The sequence below is a fragment of the Entelurus aequoreus genome, linkage group LG01 (genome assembly GCF_033978785.1).
Source record: "Entelurus aequoreus isolate RoL-2023_Sb linkage group LG01, RoL_Eaeq_v1.1, whole genome shotgun sequence".
NCBI classification, from domain to species: domain Eukaryota; kingdom Metazoa; phylum Chordata; class Actinopteri; order Syngnathiformes; family Syngnathidae; genus Entelurus; species Entelurus aequoreus.
This window is the reverse complement of record NC_084731.1, coordinates 90,968,191-90,988,676: the sequence shown is the minus strand read 5'-3', so window position 1 is coordinate 90,988,676 and position 20,486 is coordinate 90,968,191. Positions and strand designations below refer to the sequence as shown.

The 20,486-nt window shown below is 37.7% G+C and overlaps 1 protein-coding gene across 8 annotated transcripts in view; it reads left to right on the top strand.

Moving 5' to 3' along the window:
• LOC133659064 (neural cell adhesion molecule 2-like) overlaps positions 1–20,486 on the top strand; it is an 831,315-nt gene that overhangs the window by 698,903 nt on the left and 111,926 nt on the right. For all 8 annotated transcript variants that reach the window (XM_062061786.1, XM_062061755.1, XM_062061746.1 and 5 more), the window contains 3 exons: positions 11,284–11,471; positions 11,549–11,645; positions 15,281–15,454. In XM_062061786.1, the coding sequence (XP_061917770.1) occupies positions 11,284–11,471; positions 11,549–11,645; positions 15,281–15,454 (459 nt within the window). The remainder of the gene's footprint in view (positions 1–11,283; positions 11,472–11,548; positions 11,646–15,280; positions 15,455–20,486) is intronic.

Sequence of the window (20,486 nt, the reverse complement as noted above, 5' to 3'; positions counted from 1 at the left end):
GTAAGATATTACAGCTTGTTGCTGAGATTTAATGAACTATATTGAGTAAAACATGCTTGAAACTAGAATATCAACTGTTGCAAAGCTGTGCCATCAACACTCACAAGTATAAAACTACTTTTTTAAAGTAATAATTTCATGATTTTGACACAAATGTGTCTCCTAATTAAAACAGATGACAGCCGAATGGACTTTGCTGTTTTATTTTCAATGAAACAATAAAAAACACGTACTCATATAGTAGTACAGTTGGCACAGTACAGCAAACTGACAGTTAATATTTAAACATTTAACATGTGACATTTCAAACAATTTTGCACATTCAGATAAATTATTCAAAATTACAATGAAAATAAATTTGGCCGGGGGGCCGGGCTGTATACACTACCGTTCAAAAGTTTGGGGTCACATTGAAATGTCCTTATTTTTGAAGGAAAAGCACTGTACTTTTAATAATAATAATACCTGGGATTTATATAGCGCTTTTCTAAGTACCCAAAGTCGCTTTACATGTTAAAAACCCATCATTCATTCACACCTGGTGGTGGTAAGCTACTTTCGTAGCCACAGCTGCCCTGGGGTAGACTGACGGAAGCGTGGCTGCCAATTTGCGCCTACGGCCCCTCCGACCACCACCTATCATTCATTCAACATTCATTCACCGGTGTGAGTGGTGAAGTGTCCTGCCCAAGGACACAACGGCATGGTAAGAGGCGGGGAGCGAACCTGCAACCCTCAGGTTTCTGACACGGGCGCTCTACCCACTATGCCATGCCGCCCCAACTTTTCAATGAAGATAACTTTAAACTAGTCTTAACTTTAAAGAAATACACTCTATACATTGCTAATGTGGTAAATGACTATTCTAGCTGCAAATGTCTGGTTTTTGGTGCAATATCTACATAGGTGTATAGAGGCCCATTTCCAGCAACTATCACTCCAGTGTTCTAATGGTACAATGTGTTTGCTCATTGGCTCAGAAGGCTAATTGATGATTAGACAACCCTTGTGCAATCATGTTCACACATCTGAAAACAGTTTAGCTTGTTACAGAAGCTACAAAACGGACCTTCCTTTGAGCAGATTGAGTTTCTGGAGCATCACATTTGTGGGGTCAATTAAACGCTCAAAATGGCCAGAAAAAGAGAACTTTCATCTGAAACTCGACAGTCTATTCTTGTTCTTAGAAATGAAGGCTATTCCACAAAATTGTTTGGGTGACCCCAAACTTTTGAACGGTAGTGTATATGCGCACTAATTGACTGAAAGAGCACGCACTTGGCACGATGATGTCATGTTGTCGATGGAAAAATGCATTTTTAGACAATATGATTTGCCTGAGCGGCTACGAGACCCCGAGAGTAACAAGCGGTTGCCTTGTTGCCTTTCCTTTTAAGAAAAATAAACCAGTTTTTAGTATAAGTTTGCTGGTTTCAAGAAATGTAATGCCGAGCGCATATCATTATGTCAAGATAATGGCACTAGCATTTACTTAATTTAAGAATATTTTTCAACATATTGAGCAAAAAGGTCTCTTTTTTTTTTTTCTACCAAGAAAAGTGCACTTGTTATTAGTGAGAATGTACTTATTTTAAGGTATTTTTGGGTTCATTGAGGTTAGCTAATTTTACTTGTTTTGGAAAGTCTTGACAAGCCGAATTTTCTTGTTCTATTGGCAGATAATTTTGCTTAGTTCAAGTAAAATACCCCTCATTTTTGTATTTTTTTTTCCTTGTTTTTGAACACTGACTTTTTGCAGTGTACTTTAATAAATACTTAAAAAGATCTTAGTTTCCGATGGACATTTATTCATTGAAGAGGGAACATTTCCAAACAAAGTCAGCATGTGTTTAGAAAGTAGAAGTCTGATGATTATATCACAATTTTGTATAAAGAAAATCGACAAATTAAATAATGTTTTTATTATTTTTCTGTTCTTTCGTTGCCTAATTTTTGTATTTTTTTTTTCTTGTTTTTGAACTCTGACTTTTTGCAGTGTAGTTAGCAGGTGTTATTTTGGGGTGGACTGTCTTTTGCCTAATGAGCTCTGACGCCAAGATGTGTATCTTGCCCAGGGAACGATTTTGTTTCTTATAAGCACTCCTCGAAACGAGAGTATTTGCTGGTCACAGCACCCTGACCATGCAGGAACATTGAAATAAGCACAGAAGCAGAGAGACAGCGCGTTCATTTGCAATGTCTGAATTCCCTTCCCTGCAATACCTGTGTTGCTTGGGTAACGGGGCATTGGAGGTGAGGGTTTTTTTCGGCATGCAGTTGAACCACATATCATGCATGCGCTCGATGCATCATTAGTTGGAAAATCGTGTTGCAGTGGCCTCAACTGACAAGTGGTTGGCAAGAGGCAACCGCTGCTACCCAACTAATGAACTCATTTACTAAGTCACTGCAGGCTGCGAGGGGAAAACACGTCCTTGTTGGTGACAGAGAGCCAAGCATCAATCTCTCTAATGGAATCCTGCAAGCGGGCATAAAACGAGCATAATGCCTCAGCTGAAAGGAACCAGTGCAAAAGCTCGCCGCCACCAGACTACCCTATCGCTATTAACTGGGGTTTGTCTGCCTGTTTGCATCCTTTACTCTGATTCTAAATGGAGATTCCTGCCCTTGGCATGAAGAGGCTCCAATTAAGGTTGCTCTTTTTATTACTGCAGAGGGAGCAGAATAAAATACTTAACTTTTGCTTTGTGGGTTAAAACCGCGGGGAGTCATCTTTATACGTCTAAGCACACACACACACACGGACATGTCAAACTTACCATTATGGGACCATCAGGGGAAACTGCCAAAAGGGGACTTCTGTTCCAGGTCATTTGGAGAAAAAAATAAAAATACCATGCCATTTAATTTTAAGATGTTTCACCACAATATTAAAGGCCAAGTGAAATGAAATTTTTTTAATTCAAACGGGGATAGCAGATCCATTCTATGTGTCATACTTGATCATTTCGCGATATTGCCATATTTTTGCTGAAAGGATTTAGTAGAGAACGACGACGATAAAGGTCGCAACTTTTGGTCGCTGATAAAAAAAAAAGCCTTGCCTATACCGGAAGTAGCGTGACGTCACAGGAGGAAGGGCTGCTCACATTTTCCCATTGTTTACAATGCAGCGAGAGAGATTCGGACCGAGAAAGCGACGATTACCCCATTAATTTGAGCGAGGATGAAAGATTCGTGGATGAGGAAAGTGAGAGTGAAGGACTACAGTGCAGTGCAGGACGTCTTTTTTCACTCTGACCGTAATTTAGGTACAAGGGCTCATTGGATTCCACACTTTCTCCTTTTTCTATTGTGGATCACGGATTTGTATTTTAAACCACCTCGGATACTATATCCTCTTGAAAATGAGAGTCGAGAACGCGAAATGGACATTCACAGTGACTTTTATCTCCACGACAATACATCGGCGAAGCTCTTTAGCTACTGAGCTAACGTGATAGCATCGGGCTCAAATGCAGATAGAAACAAAATAAATAAATCCCTGACTGGAAGGATAGACAGAAGATCAACAATACTATTAAACCATGTACATGTAAATACACGGTTAATAATTCCCAGCTTGGCGAAGCTGAATAATGCTGTTGCTAACGACGCCTTTGAAGCTAATTTAGCAACGGGACCTCACAGAGCTATGATAAAAACATTAGCACTCCACCTACGCCAGCCCTCATCTGCTCATCAACACCCGTGCTCACCTGCGTTCCAGCGATCGACGGAAGGACGAAGGACTTCACCCGATCATCCGTGCGGTCGGCGGCTAGCGTCGGCTAGCGCGTCTGCTATCCAAGTAAGTCCTCCTGGTTGTGTTGCTGCAGCCAGCCGCTAATACACCGATCCCACCTACAACTTTCTTCTTTGCAGTCTCCATTGTTCATTAAACAAATTGCAAAAGATTCACCAACACAGATGTCCAGAATACTGTGGAATTTTGAGATGAAAACAGAGCTTTTTTGTATTGGATTCAACGGGGTACCAATACTTCCGTATCAATTGTTGACGTCACGCGCATACGTCATCATATCTAGATGTTTTCAACCGGAAGTGTGGCGGGAAATTTAAAATTGCACTTTATAAGTTAACCCGGCCGTATTGGCATGTGTTGCAATGTTAAGATTTCATCATTGATATATAAACTATCAGACTGCGTGGTTGGTAGTAGTGGGTTTCAGTAGGCCTTTAATGAAGATGTACTTTTAAAAAGATGCCTGGAAAAGAGGAGACTATATAGTCGTGGTCTAAAGTGTACATACACTTGTAAAGAACATAATGGCATGGCTGTCTTGAGTTTCCAATAATTTCTACAAGTTTAATTTTTTTTTGATAGAGTGATTGGAGCACATACTTGTTGGTCACAAAAAACATTCATGAAGTTTGGTTCTTTTATGAATGTATTATGGGTCTACTGAAAATGTGACCAAATGTGACGTATTGCTGCACTGTAAAAAAAAAAAAAATCCTATTTTTATGGTTAATTTACTCTAAATTTCTACTGTAATTTTTCTATTTTTTTTAAATAGTTTATAAATCTAGAATTGAAGACATTATCTGTAAATAAACAATCCGCCTGTTATTTTAAGTAATATGCCAGTAATGACAAACTACGTATATTTCTATTTTTTTTACAGAAAAATACCAAATTAATTATACATAGCATTTTCTGTTTTCTTAAATTACTTTCAAATTCATGTAAATTTACAGTAATTATCTTTCATTAAATATATAGCTTGTTATATAAAAGTCTATGTCCATACTAACAATCTCAATGTAGAATAAAGGTATTTTTCTGCAGAACTGTTTGCATCGTCACTTTATTAAAGGTGGTTGATCTTAACAATTCAGAACAAATCTGTTAAATAATGGTATTTTTCTGTGGAACTACCAGCATTGTCACTTCATTACAGGTGTTTGATTGTAATAATTTGGAAAAACTAAAAAAAATAAAGGTATTTTTCTGCAGAACTGTTTGCATCGTCACTTTATTAAAGGTGGTTGATCTTAATAATTTAGTAAAAATCTGTAAAATTACGATATTTTTCCGCAAAACGTTTCATGAAAATTTCTGTAAATATAAGGTTTTTGATCTTTGGTTTACAATGTTTTACTTTAATTTTATGGTTTTCGTTTGGCAGCCATAGCTGCCAGTAGATGACCGTTTTTTTACAGAATTTTTTTTTACAGCGTGGGTATTGTGGCCGAACAGCTTAATTTGTGTTTCATCTGACATCACATGGACAAAGATAAGACCCTCTGGAGGAAAGTTCCGTGGTCAGATGAAACAAAACTTGAGCTGTTTGGCCACAACACCCAGCAATATGTTTGGAGGAGAAACGGTAAGGCCTTTAATCCCAGGAACACCAAGCCTACCGTCAAGGATGGTGGTGGTAGTATTATGCTCTGGGCCTGTTTTGCTGCCAATGGAACTGGTGCTTTACAGAGAGTAAATGGGACAATGCAGAAGGAGGATTACCTCCATTTTCTTCAGGACAACCTAAAATCATCAGGGTCTTGGGCGCAGTTGGGTGTTCCAGCAGGACAATGACCCCAAACACACGTCAAAAGTGGTCAAGGATTGGCTAAATCAGGCTAGAATTAAGGTTTTACAATGGCCTTCCCAAAGTCCTGACTTAAACGTGTGGACAATGCTGAAGAAACAAGTCCATGTCAGAAAACCAACAAATTTAGCTAAACTGCACTAATTTTGTCAAGAGGAGTGGTCAAAAATTCAACCAGAAGCTTGTGGATGGCTACCAAAAGCGCCTTATTGCAGTGAAACTTGCCAAGGGACATGTAACCAAATATTAACATTGCTGTATGTATACTTTTGACCCAGCAGATTTTGGTCACATTTTCAGTAGACCCATAATAAATTCATAAAAGAACCAAACTTCATGAATGTTTTTTGTGACCAACAAGTATGTGCTCCAATCACTCTATCACAAAAAAATAAGAGTTGTAGAAATTATTGGAAACTCAAGACAGCCATGACATTATGTTCTTAACAAGTGTATGTCAATTTTTGACCACGACTGTATACTTCAATGGAACTATACCCATTTTTTCACCTACTCAAATTCCTTGTTTTTTTTCTCCAAAAAATATAATTTACCTTGATTGTTATTATTTAACAACTCTATGCACTACAAATATTATAAAATAATCATAACAATAAGGCCACATTTGAGCATAAATCATGTTTTGCATGCAATTAAGGCAAGCTTGCCCCAGTAATAATGATTTTTTTTAATACTTTTTTAATAATTTAATGTGATGCAACATTATGTACTAAAACAAATTAATTATATTCATCATATTTATTTAGTTTTTTTTTAAACATAAATTAATGAACTTTACTACATCAACCTCAACCAGGATTTCAACCAAGTCCTGTCTGCTTAGGACAACAAGTACGAGAATCGGCTCGGAACTGACATTTTACATGTGCTTCTTCACGCAAAACGGGGCCCCTCACCGATCGCGGTGCACTTTGCACAGCACCTATTCTGCAGTTAGAGCTAGGCGGCCCTGAATTGGGAGTAAAATGGCTGTTAAGGTCTGCAGTGTAAGCAACAACATTCACTATATGGGTTTTAATATAGACACATTTTTTTTATTGTTGTGCATTACATAAAACAAAGTCCCCACTTGGTTATAAAGAAAGGCACGAGTCCTCTGTTGGGTGGTACAAAATGGCACAACTCCACACTGATATAGCATAAACCGTCGTACACACTCCGCAATGGGTAAATAAACACAAAATGGACAACGAAAGAACAGAAAAATTATAAAAACATTATTTAATTTGTCGATTTTCTTTATACAAAATTGTGATATAATCATCAGACTTCTACTTTCTAAACACATGCTGACTTTGTTTTGAAATGTTCCCTCTTCAATGAATAAATGTCCATCGGAAACTAAGATCTTTTTAAGTATTTATTAAAGTGCACTGCAAAAAGTCAGTGTTCGAAAACAAGGGAAAAAAATACAAAAATGAGGGGTATTTTACTTGAACTAAGCAAAATTATCTGCCAATAGAACAAGAAAATTCGGCTTGTCAAGACTTTCCAAAACAAGTCAAATTAGCTAACCTCAATGAACCCCAAAATACCTTAAAATAAGTATATTCTCACTAATAACAAGTGCACTTTTCTTGGTAGAAAAAAAAAGAGACCTTTTTGCTCAATATGTTGAAAAATATTCTTAAATGAAGTAAATGCTAGTGCCATTATCTTGACATAATGATATGCACTCGGCATTACATTTCTTGAAACCAGCAAACTTATACTAAAAACTAATTTATTGTTCTTAATGGAAAGGCAACAAGGCAACCGCTTGTTACTCTCAGAGTCTACTAGCTGCTCAGGCAAATCATATTGTCTAAAAATGCATTTTTCCATCGACAACATGACATCATCGCGCCAAGTGCGTGCTCTTTCAGTCAATTAGTGTGCATATATACAGCCCGGCCCCCGGCCAAAATTTTATAAATTGTACTTTTGAAGAATTTATCTGAATGTGCATGAACTATTTCTGTTCAAAATTGTTAGAAATGTTAAATGTTTAAATATGAACTGTCAGTTTACTGTACTGTGCCAACTGTACTACTCTATGAGTACGTATTTTCTATTGTTTCATTGAAAATAAAACAGCAAAGTCCATTTGGCTGTCATCTCTTTTATTATGAGACACAATTGTGTTTTTTTTTTTCATGCTTGAAATAAGAAATGATTACTTTAAAAAAGTAGTTTTATACTTGTGAGTGTTGATGACACAGCTTTGCAACCGTTGATATTCTAGTTTCAAGCATGTTTTACTCAATATAGGTCATCAAATCTCAGCAACAAGCTGTAATATCTTACTGAGATCATTTAGGACCAAAACCCTTAAAACAAGTAAAACTAGGGATGATGTTTGATAAGAAATTATCGAGTTCGAGCCCATTATCGAATCCTCTTATCGAACCGATTCCTTATCGATTCTCATATCGAATCCAGATAGGTTGTTGTATATGGAACAAAACACAATATTTGGTTTAAAAAAAGCTCACTTTTATTTTATAAGAAAAAAATAAAATAAATAAATAAATATTGACTGTTACCCCCCTAAAAAAATAAAAAAGATAAATATTGACTGTTGTTCCCCAAAGTATATTAAGTGAGATTTTTCAGAAAAACAAATATATACAGTAACACAAAAACAACCTGTCTCTGTGATCACTATAGGTGAATAGCCATGCCTTGAGGCATTTTTTCCGGTCCATTATTTTTGCTGCTTGTGGGACTTCACAGGAAATGACGTAGCTGAATCACTAGACTGAGATACGTCATTTCCTGTGATGTCCCACAGGGCATTTCTTATGGGACGGGATTCGTTCCCAGGTATTCGAATAAAGAACCAACTCTTTTTCTTTACTATAGTGGTCTCGATAACGGGAACCGGATTTCAAAAAGGGATTCGAGTCCATTGAAACGGTTCTTTTCTTATCGAACGGTTCTTTTTTTATCGAACAACCTGGAGAACCGGTTTCGAAAATCATCCCTAAGTAAAACACTCTAACATAAAATCTGCTTAGTGAGAAGAATTATCTTATCCGACAGAAAATAACCAAATATCACCCTTATTTGAGATATTTAATCTTACTTAGATTTCAGTTTTTGCAGTGTACTCAAATAACATCAGATTACATAGGAGACAGTAGGAAGGTTGTTTTTTTTTTTACGAACAAAGAGCAGGAAAGAGCAAGGAGTAAGAGAGAGAGAGAGTAATCTTATATGCTTATACGCTGCCTGACCAGGGCTCAGAAAATCTGTAGAGACTCCTCCCACCCCCACCAAGGACGGTTTTCACTGCTGGACTCTAGAAAGAGGTTCCGCAGCCTCCGTAGCAGAACCTCCAGGTTCTGTAACAGCTTCTTCCCTCAGGCCATCGGACTCTTGAACGCATCATAATAATCCCCTCAATTCCCCCCCAAAACGGATTAACTCGCTGGAATATAAAGACAATATAACATACATCCATAAACGTGGATGCATATGCAAAAGTGCAATATATTTATCTGTACATTAATCTATTTATTTCTGCACCTTATTGCTCTTTTATCCTGCCCTACAATGAGCTAATGCAACACAATTTCATTCTTATCTGTACTGTAAAGTTCAAATTTGAATGACAATAGAAGGAAGTCTAAGTCTTTTAGGAATGAGAGAGGAGGGAGGTGTTTGGGCAAAATGTCCTCTCTCCTGGGAGAGGGAGATGAGCGAATACAAACTGATTGTGGAAAGGAATGTTTTGGTTAAACATTGTATAAGGCACTTAACACCAATCATAAAAGAAACCCATTTGGAGAGTAACCTTGTGGAGGTCTTGCTCCTCCGGGTTCTCTGGACCACCAATAACGGATACGACAGCCTTGTTCATCTTTGTGAACAATGATTTATTTTGCAATAAGTTGTCCTTCCTGTGCTTCTCAGCCATGTTAAAGTTTCTCTCGCTCTCGCTCGTTCTCCAACATTAACAACCCCCTCTCCTTCCCGACTGCTGCCTTACCCCCCACCCCACCCCCCCCCCCACCCCAAAATGTCCTTATTTTTGAAGGAAAAGCACTGTACTTTTCAATGAAGATAACTTTAAACTAGTCTTAACTTTAAAGAAATACACTCTATACATTGCTTAATGTGGTAAATGACTATTGTAGCTGCAAATGTCTGGTTTTTGGTGCAATATCTACATAGGTGTATAGAGGCCCATTTCCAGCAACTAGCACTCCAGTGTTCTAATGGTACAATGTGTTTGCTCATTGGCTCAGAAGGCTAATTGATGATTAGAAAACCCTTGTGCAATCATGTTCACACATCTGAAAACAGTTTAGCTCGTTACAGAAGCTACAAAACTGACCTTCCTTTGAGCAGATTGAGTTTCTGGAGCATCACATTTGTGGGGTCAATTAAACGCTCAAAATGGCCAGAAAAAGAGAACTTTCATCTGAAACTCTACAGTCTATTCTTGTTCTTAGAAATGAAGGCTATTCCACAAAATTGTTTGGGTGACCCTAAACTTTTGAATGGTAGTGTATATATATATATATATATATATATATATATATATATATATATATATATATATATATATATATATATACACACACATACATATATATTCTATATGTATAATATATATATATATATATATATATATATATATATATATATATATATATATATATATATATATATATATATATATATATATATATATATATATATATACAGGTATATATATATATACAGGTATATATATATATATATATATATATATATATATATATATATATATATATATATATATATATATATATATATATATATATATACATACAGGTATATATACAGGTATATATATATATATATATATACAGGTATATCTAAACTTTTGAACGGTAGTGTATATATATATATATATATATATATATATATATATATATATATATATATATATATATATATATATATATATATATATATATATATATATATATATATATATAGGTATATCTAATATATATATATATATATATATATATATACAGCCCGGCCCCTGGCCAAATTGTTTTAACCCAATGCGGCCCCGAGTCAAAAAGTTTGGGGACCCCTGGTGTAAAGGGTCATAAAAGTGTCTTATAAGTGTCTTATTTTGGGACAAAAAAAACAGACCAAGGCAGTGAAAAAAAAGCCACACACACACACATAAACTCTGAGACTCAACATGTGGTTTTTGACAAGAGATGACTAAAATCTTAAATTTTGCCATCACAGCATCTACCTTTTAAGCACATACATTGTAATATTGCCTTAATCTACATTTCACCAGTCATTAAAGTTAAAGTTAAAGTACCACTGATAGTCACACACACACACTAGGTGTGGTGAAATTATCCTCTGCGTTTGACCCATCCCCTTGTCCCACCCCCTGGGAGTTGAGGGGAGCAGTGAGCAGCGGCGGTGGCCGCGCTCGGGAATCATTTTGGTGATTTGACCCCCAATTCCAACCCTTGAAGCTGAGTGCCAAGCAGGGAGGTAACGGGTCCCATTTTTATAGTCTTTGGTATGACTCGGCCGGGGTTTGAACTCATAACCTACCGATCTCAGGGTGGACACTCTAACCACTACACCACTGAGCAGGTGGCCTAGTGGTTACTTACTTTAAAGAATTGTATCTGCATGTAAAAGAGAGTGACATCCACTCTGTTTGTGTTCTGGACAGACATACCAAAGTTCTTGACCAACCACACCATCCACTATTCTTGGGAGGGGAACCCAGTGAACATCAGCTGTGATGTGATGTCCAACCCGCCTGCCATCTTGCTGTGGAGGAAAGAGCACTTCACCATCCCTGCAGAGGGCACTGCCAACACCCGGGTGCACAACGGCATGGGAAAATCTGTGCTCGAGGTTTGACCAGTGCATCGACATATTACTTGTCTGAGTTTGTAATTGTTTATTGACGTTGTTTTTGTTTTTGCTTCTAGGTTACGCCAATGTCCGATAGGGACTTTGGTCGTTACAACTGCACAGCCCGTAATAACATCGGCATTCGGTACCAGGAGTTCATTCTGGCTCAGGCTGGTGAGTGTGACCCTTGTTCCCCAAGTCTAGTTGTATAAGTAGTATAAGCCCATAACCCTCTGCTTTTCCAATAATGGTAATAGGCTTATTTCTTATTCTCACAGAGATAAATTCCATCCCAACCCCAGTTCACCCCATCCTGATCTCAAACCGAGCCGTCTGATTTACCATTCCCCTCTCTATTTACTGAAGTAGCCCCTAATTTATGGTAGTGCAGGCTAATACACGGTGGTACATTCCAATTATCTTTAGTGCAGATGGAATCGCTCTGCCTAAGAAAAGTAGTGAATAACCGCTGACCTCCCATTAAGTTCTGCAGGAAACGAGGGCTTTAGGGAGGCTGCTAAGGCTACGCGATTGCAACTGATATGAGCTTGTTCAAGGACAATGCTCGTGTTATTTGTCTTTTCCACGATTGTATGGGATATTTTTTAGCGGTGCTCAAAATATTGATTCACATCTGAATTGCAATTCGTATTGATTCTAATTCCAGATTGTTTCATCATTTTTAAGAATTGATTTGTCAAAAATATGTTTTTGTAGGCCATCTCTGCACTTACTTGCTGTGCATACACATCATATGTCAGCAGCCAGGAGGAGCTTTTGTAACACGTTTTGACAATGTTTCCTTATGATTTTTTTTAATTTTTTTAATGTCCTGTCCAGCTTCTCAGGCAACTCATATAGTAGATGTAGATGCCCATATCGGCTGTTCAGATTTACTTTACAAAAGAGAAGTGTAGGATACTTCTCTTGTTGCCTTATTTGTATTTGACTTTATTAAATGTATTTATATTATCATTTGGTGCAGCCGGGCCGGAGCAGGAGGGGATAGAAAGAGAAAAAAAGGAAGACAGAGGGGGGAATTGTGGGGACAAGAGGGGGATTAGACAGAGAGACAAAAACAAAAACAGCAAACACAACAACAACAACAACAATAGAGCAACATCAGCAAATATGACATGTACAAATATGATGGTAAAAGTAATAGCAAATAAGCAGTTAGCGAAATGATGATTATGATTTTTTTTTAACCAAATAATGTATCGCAAGAATCTGTTTGAATCGAGATTTGTGTTGAATCGATAATCAATCGATCAATCGGGATAGGATAGGATAGGTCTTTATTGTCATTGCACAAGTACAACAAAACTTTGTTTTCAGCACAAACCCGTTCAAGATGAGACAAACAAACAGTGTACAGGGTTACAGAACAGGAGCGCTGATGGGTCACCACAAGGCGGGGCGTAAAAGATGGGGAAAAAGGTCAACGCTGGGGAAAGATGAGTAAAAAAGTACAATCTAGACTGGACTCTGAAACGACTTGCACCAACCCCAACATTTGAAGACTTCGCTTTTTAGTAAAGCCTCTAGTTAATGAGTTTGAGTTTGAGTTTGAGTTTATTTCGAACATGCAAGCATACAACATGATACATCACAATTTCCAGTTTCTTTTCAACATGTTCGAAAAGGAGTAGGAAGAAGCAGAGCTTATTTAATCCTACCCCTTTTCTTTACATAACAGTTGCTAAAACTTTTTGTTCACTTCCTGTTCACAATTTTTTCACAATAAACTCCATAAGTAATCACAATAAAAATAAATAAATAAATAATAGTAAGAATGTAATAATAATAATTGGTGAAGTAAGTCATATTTCATATGATGAGATAAGTAAGATTACTTTAAGAATGAATGAATGGATGGATGAAATAAATTGAGAATGTTTGTCATGGTTCTTCTTCTTTGTACTTTGTAAACACTTTAAGTTTGAAGAGTTTCTTGAAGTGGATCATATTAGTACATTGTTTGATTGCTTTGCTTAATCCATTCCATAATTTAATTCCACATACTGATATACTGAAGGTCTTAAGTGTTGTACGTGCAAACAAATGTTTTAAATTACGTTTTTCTCTAAGATTATATTTCTCCTCTTTTTTTGAGAAGAATTGTTGTATATTCTTGGGTAGCAGGTTATAGTTTGCTTTGTGCATAATTTTAGCTGTTTGCAAATTCACTATGTCGTGGAATTTCAGTATTTTTGATTCAATAAATAAAGGGTTTGTATGTTCTCTATATGGACTTTTAACTTTTTTTAATTAACTTTTTTCTTTTAATCCACTTTTTTCATCCTTTTTATGAAGTTGCCCCTGTTGTTTTATTTGAATCGTTGTGTTAATTCACCTATGTTTTGTACAGCGCTGAAAAGCGCTCTATAAATAAAAAGTACTTACTTACGAAATGACACGTTGCAATAGTTGTTTTGAATCGAGAATTGTGTTGAATCAAGAATCGATTCTGGATCAAATTGTCAACCACGAATCGGAATCGATATATCAGTTCAGTTCAGTTTCGGTTTATTTCGAACATGCATACGATACAATGTAAAGCATCACACATTTCCAGTTGTTTCATTACAGCACGTCCGAAAAGGAGTAGGAAGAAGCCGAGCTTTTTTAATCCCTTTTCATACCATAGCAATTGTATCCAATTTCCTTGTTCTCTGTAACAGTGAACAAATAAATAATATACCATAGTAAAGCAAACAAATATTAAACACATGGGGACGGCGTGGCACGGTTGGGAGAGTGGCCGTCCGTGCCAGCAACCTGAGGGTTCCTGGTTCGATCTCCACCTTCTACCAACCTCGTCATGTCCGTTGTGTCCTTGAGCAAGACACTTCACCCTTGCTCCTGATGGGTCGTGGTTAGCACCTTGCATGGCAGCTCCCGCCATCAGTGTGTGAATGTGTGTGTGAATGGGTGAATGTGGAAATAGTGTCAAAGCGCTTTGAGTACCTTGAAGGTAGAAAAGCGCTATACAAGTGTAACCCATTTACCATTTACATAAATCATCTTTGTATCAATAAAAAACAAAATGAAAAAAAAAGGGTTCACAATGTTCATCATAATTCTTGTTCTGTGTACTTTGTGAACACTTGTAGTTTGAACAGTCTCTTAAACTGAATCGTATTGGTGCTTTGTTGGATTTCTTTGGTTCATCCATTCCATAATTTAATTCCACATACTGATATGCTAAAGGTTTTAAGTGTTGTACGAGCATACAAATGTTTTAAATTAGATTTTCCTCTCAGGTTATATTTCTCCTCTTTTGTTGAGAAGAATTGTTGTACATTCTTGGGTAGCAGTTTATAGTTTGCTTCACACATAATTTTAGCTGTTTGCTAATGCACCAAATTGTTGAATTTCAATAATTGTGATTTAATAAATAAAGGGTTTGTATGTTCTCTATATCCAACATTATGTATTATTCTAACTGATCTTTTTTGTAACATAGTGAATGAAGCACACACATATAGTTGTTTCCCCATATTTCTTTACAATAACTCAGATATGGTAACACTAGCAAGCAGTAGAGAATATGAAGTGACTTTTGGTCTGGAACATGTTTTGCTTTATTCATTATTGACGTGTTTCTTGCTACTTTATGTTGTATATTTTTTACATGTGATTTCCAGTTCATTTTATCATCTATTATTACACCCAAAAACGTGTTTTCTTTTACCCTTTCAATATCTACTCCATCTGTCCGTATTTGTGTTTGACTTTCCCTTTTACTGTTACCATCCCTAATAAGTTGCACATTGCATCTTAACTGTGCTCCCGTGTGCTTCCAGATGTGCCGTCCAATCCATACTCGGTTCGCCTGTCAGCCGTCTCCCAGCGCTTGGCCACCGTCACCTTCATGAAGCCAGACTCGCACGGTGGTGTGCCCATCAGCCATTATTTAGTCCAGTACAAGGAGGTGGGCCTACAGGACTGGAGGGACGTTCGGTCACATAGTGTGCAGAGTGAGTTTTAAATAGATTACACTGAAGCAACACATGTTTTGGGACAACTTTCCTTTACGCTTCATTGCAGCTGCAACTGTTGTAGGAGTCACACATTTATTTTGAACATTTTATATGATTTTGGCTCATAAACTGTGTTCTAGTTGTTCCCAAAGGTGTTTGATGAAGTTGTGCCATCAAAGAATGTCTTAATGGACCTTGCTTTGGGTCATGCTGAGAGACGTATTGCTGGGTATTGTGGTCAAACAGCTCAGTCGTGGTCAAAAGTTGACATATTGAGTTTCCAATCATTTCTACAACTCTTTTTTTTTTTGTGATAGAGTGATTGGAGCACATACTTGTTGGTCACAAAAAACATTCATTAAGTTTGGTTCTTTTATGAATTTATTATGGGTCTACTGAAAATGTGACCAAATCTGCTGGGTCAAAAGTATACATACAGCAATGTTAATATTTGGTTACATGTCCCTTGGCAAGGTTCACTGCAATAAGGCGCTTTTGGTAGCCAACCACAAGCTTCTGGCGAGCTTCTGGTTGAATTTTTGACCACTCCTCTTGACAAAATTGACGCAGTTCAGCTAAATTTGTTGATTTTCTGACATGGACTTGTTTTTTCAGTATTGTCCACACGTCCAGACTTTTGGAAGGCCATTCTAAAACCTTAATTATAGTCTGATTTAGCCATTCCTTTACCACTTTTGACATGTATTTGGGGTCATTGTCCTGTTGGAACACCCAACTGCGCCCAAGACCCAACCTCCGGGCTGATGATTTTAGGTTGTCCTGAAGAATTTGGAGGTAATCCTCCCTTTTCATTGTTCCATTTACTCTCTGTAAAGCACCAGTTCCATTGGCAGCAAAACAGGCCCAGAGCATAATACTACCACTACCATGCTTGACGGTAGGTGTGGTGTTCCTGAGATTAAAGGCCTCACCTTTTCTCCTCCAAACGTATTGCTGGGTATTGTGGTCAAAAAGCTCAATTTTTGTTTCATCTGGCATCAAGAAAAAGGAGGATTATCTCCAAATCCTTCAGAATTTGGAGGTAAAGGTTAAGAACAAGTCCATGTCAGAAAACCAACAAATTTAGCTGAACTCCACCAATTTTGTCAAGAGAAGTGGTCAAAAATTCAACCAGAAGCTTGTGGATGGCTACCAAAAGTGCCTTATTGCAGTGAAACTTGCCAAGGGACATGTAACCAAATATTAACATTTCTGTATGTATACTTTTGACCCTTTCAGATTTGGTCACATTTTCAGTAAACCCATAATAAATTCATAAAAGAACCAAACTTCATGAATGTTTTTTGTGACAAACAAGTATGTGCTCCAATCACTCTATCACAAAAAAATAAGAGTTGTAAAACATTTTTGGAAACTCAAGACAGCCATGACATTATGTTCTTTATATATATATATATATATATATATATATATATATATATATATATATATATATATATATATATATATATATATATATATATATAGGATAGACTGTGTTGCCTGTACTGTATGTATATATATATATATATATATATATATATATATATATATATATATATATATATATATATATACATACAGTATATATGTATATATATAGGATACATACATCCTGTACTGTATGTATATATATATATATATATATATATATATATATATATATATATATATATATATATATATATATATATATATATACATACAGTACAGGCCAAAAGTTGAGACACACCTTCCCCTCATTCAATGTGTTTTCTTTATTTTCATGACTATTTACATTGTAGATTGTCACTGAAGGCATCAAAACTATGAATGAACACATGTGGAGTTACTGCATGTACTTAACAAAAAAAGGTGAAATAACTGAAAACATATTTTATATTGTAGTTTCTTCAAAATAGCCACCCTTTGCTCTGATTACTTTTTTGCACACTCATGGCATTCTCTCGATGAGCTTCAAGAGGTAGTCACCTAAAAAGGGTTTTCACTTCACAGGTGTGCTTGAAGCTCATCAAAAGAATGCCAAGAGTGTGCAAAGCAGTAATCAGAGCAAAGCATTTTGTTAAGTACATAACTCCACATGTGTTTATTCATAGTTGTGATGCCTTCAGTGACAATCTGCAATGTAAATAGTCATGAAAATAAAGAAAACACATTGAATGAGGAGAAGGTGTGTCCAAACTTTTGGCCTGTACTGTGACAGTACTGTGGAGAAGGAGACGGCACTGAGACAGGGGCGTCGATTGTTTGAGACGTGTTTATTAAACACAAAGAAGTGGAGTGTTTAATTAATCCAAATAAGTATAGTGTGACTGTGTTGTTCAACTGAGTGTTACCGGGAGTTGTTGAAGGTGCGTGTTGAGCGAGGTGCGGAAGTTTAGGGAGGGCAAAGCAAGCTCGGAGGTCCGTCGACAAGCGACAGGTCAAAGGCAGCAGCGAGGCGTCAAGGTCCGTGTCCAGGCGTGAGGTCGAGATCCAGGAAGGCAGCAGGGAGTCCAGAGGGGATCCAGGGAGACGAGACGCACAACTCGAAACCGGGAAATGGGGGGGAACGCTGCGGGATGACGACACAGGACACAAGACAATGAGCACAGAGGAGGGCAAACACAGACAGAGCGAATGCACATAGGGAGAGAGCTAGAGACGTGTAGGCTTACAGTACTGAGACAGGTAGCTACGTTCTGGCACTGGAACGCAGGACGCACTGGCTTATTTCAGATTTCAGACAGGAGGGGAACGCCAGTGGACGTGTCCAGAGGCGTGCTCAGAGGAGCGCACAGATGAATGAGAGGCGGCAGGAGCCTGAGCCGTAACATGTACTGTATATATATGTCAGGTTCAAACACTGATGACATCTATTAAACAAGACAAGAAGCAAAGAATCAAACAGAGACAGAATTAAATTTGGACTCAATATTGGGGAAAGACGCGGCGACTGTACTCTCTGAACAGTCTTTCACCACGCTCTGACGAAAAAAGGTTTACGTCTCCTTTATTTGGACACTCCCTGTTTACACAACAACATCTGCTTCCAAAGGAATGGGGGATTGATTGATTGATTGAGACTTTTATTAGTAGGTTGCACAGTGAAGTACATATTCCGTACAATTGACCACTAAATGGTAACACCCGAATACGTTTTTCAACTTGTTTAAGTCGGGGTCCACTTAAATTGATTCATGATACAGATATATACTATCATATATACTATCATCATAATACAGTCATCACACAAGATAATCACATTGAATTATTTACATTATTTACAATTAGGGGTGTGGAGGGGGGGGGTAGGATATGGACAGCAAGTAGTGGACATAGAGAGAGAGAGAGAGAGAGAGAGAGAGAGAGAGAGAGAGAGAGAGAGAGAGAGAGAGAGAGAGAGAGAGAGATCAGAAGGCATAAGAAAAAGTATCTGCATTTGATTGTTTACATTTGATTATTAGCATTTGATTATAAGCAATCCGGGGAGGGTGTTAGTTTAGGGTTGTAGCTGCCTGGAGGTGAACTTTTATTGCGGTTTTGAAGGAGGATAGAGATGCCCTTTCTTTTATACCTGTTGGGAGCGCATTCCACATTGATGTGGCATAGAAAGAGAATGAGTTAAGACCTTTGTTAGTTCGGAATCTGGGTTTAACGTGGTTAGTGGAGCTCCCCCTGGTGTTGTGGTAATGGCGGTCATTTACGTTAAGGAAGTAGTTTGACATGTACTTTGGTATCAGGGAGGTGTAGTGGATTTTATAGACTAGGCTCAGTGCAAGTTGTTTAACCCTGTCCTCCACCTTGAGCCAGCCCACTTTGGAGAAGTGGGTAGGAGTGAGGTGGGATCTGGGGTGGAGGTCTAGAAGTAACCTGACTAGCTTGTTCTGAGATGTTTGGAGTTTAGATTTGAGGGTTTTGGAGGTGCTAGGGTACCAGGAGGTGCATGTGTAATCGAAAAAGGGTTGAACGAGAGTTCCCGCCAGAATCCTCATGGTGCTTTTGTTGACCAGAGAGGGGATTCTGTAGAGAAATCTCGTTCGTTGGTTAACCTTTCTGATTACCTTGGTTATGTAAACAGCTCTTGTTTTTGGTCACATTGAAAACAAAAGAAGAAGATGCCTCTGGCTTGGGTTAATCCTGGATTCAGCTTGGGCAGGTCTTCGATGACTATAGACAACCCCGCCCGTCTAATCCCATCGTACACAGCGGAATTTTCCAAGCCTTTGATTTGGTGGAACAAAGACAGCCTCTTGTCTGTTCAATGGAACTCAGAACGGAAATGTTTTTGATAATTTAAATACAATTTTTTTGACAATATATAGATGTTTTTCCGAAAAATGCAAATGGTTTGGCCATCCCTGATTTGGACGGGTCTGATCCCTCACAAAGCTGCGTTTTGATGCGGTCCAAATGTATTCATTTGCCACCACAAATAAATGATGTGTGGAAAACATAGCAACGTTTAAATCAGGTACATAACATCAGAGAGGAAAAGTGGATAAATGAGTGTGACTTTAAGTTTAAGTTTAATGTCTCTCTAATTTCTGAATTAAGACAAAACTGCAGCTTTGTGCAGAGCTAATTAGAACCAAGAGCTCGGCATCTTCGAAGCCCCTTCTCACAGTCAACACATAATTAGATGGCTGGGTTCTTTTCATTGCAATGCTCTTGCACAAATTGAAATCAGTGCTTAAAGGCGGGGAAGTAACCTCACACAGCTGCAAATTGCCAACTTTGTTACAGGACTGGAGCAAGTCCACAAGCCCTTATTATGGGCACCATTCGAGTATTTCATTTGCGCAAACCCGACAAAAACAATGTGGCCAGCTCATTACGCCGCCGGCTTCCCCGCACAGGAAAGGTTATGTAAACGCCTTCTGGTGACAGACTGCGCTCTGATATTAGTATGCTCTGTTTACACTCCCGTTTTTAATATGCGGCGCTCGCACGCCGGGACCAGCAGCAAATGAGCAGGTATTCAGCAATCGACTGAATGAAGGATCAAACGTGTAAATATTTATGAGCTGATTTGTTTTTCCGCGGGAAA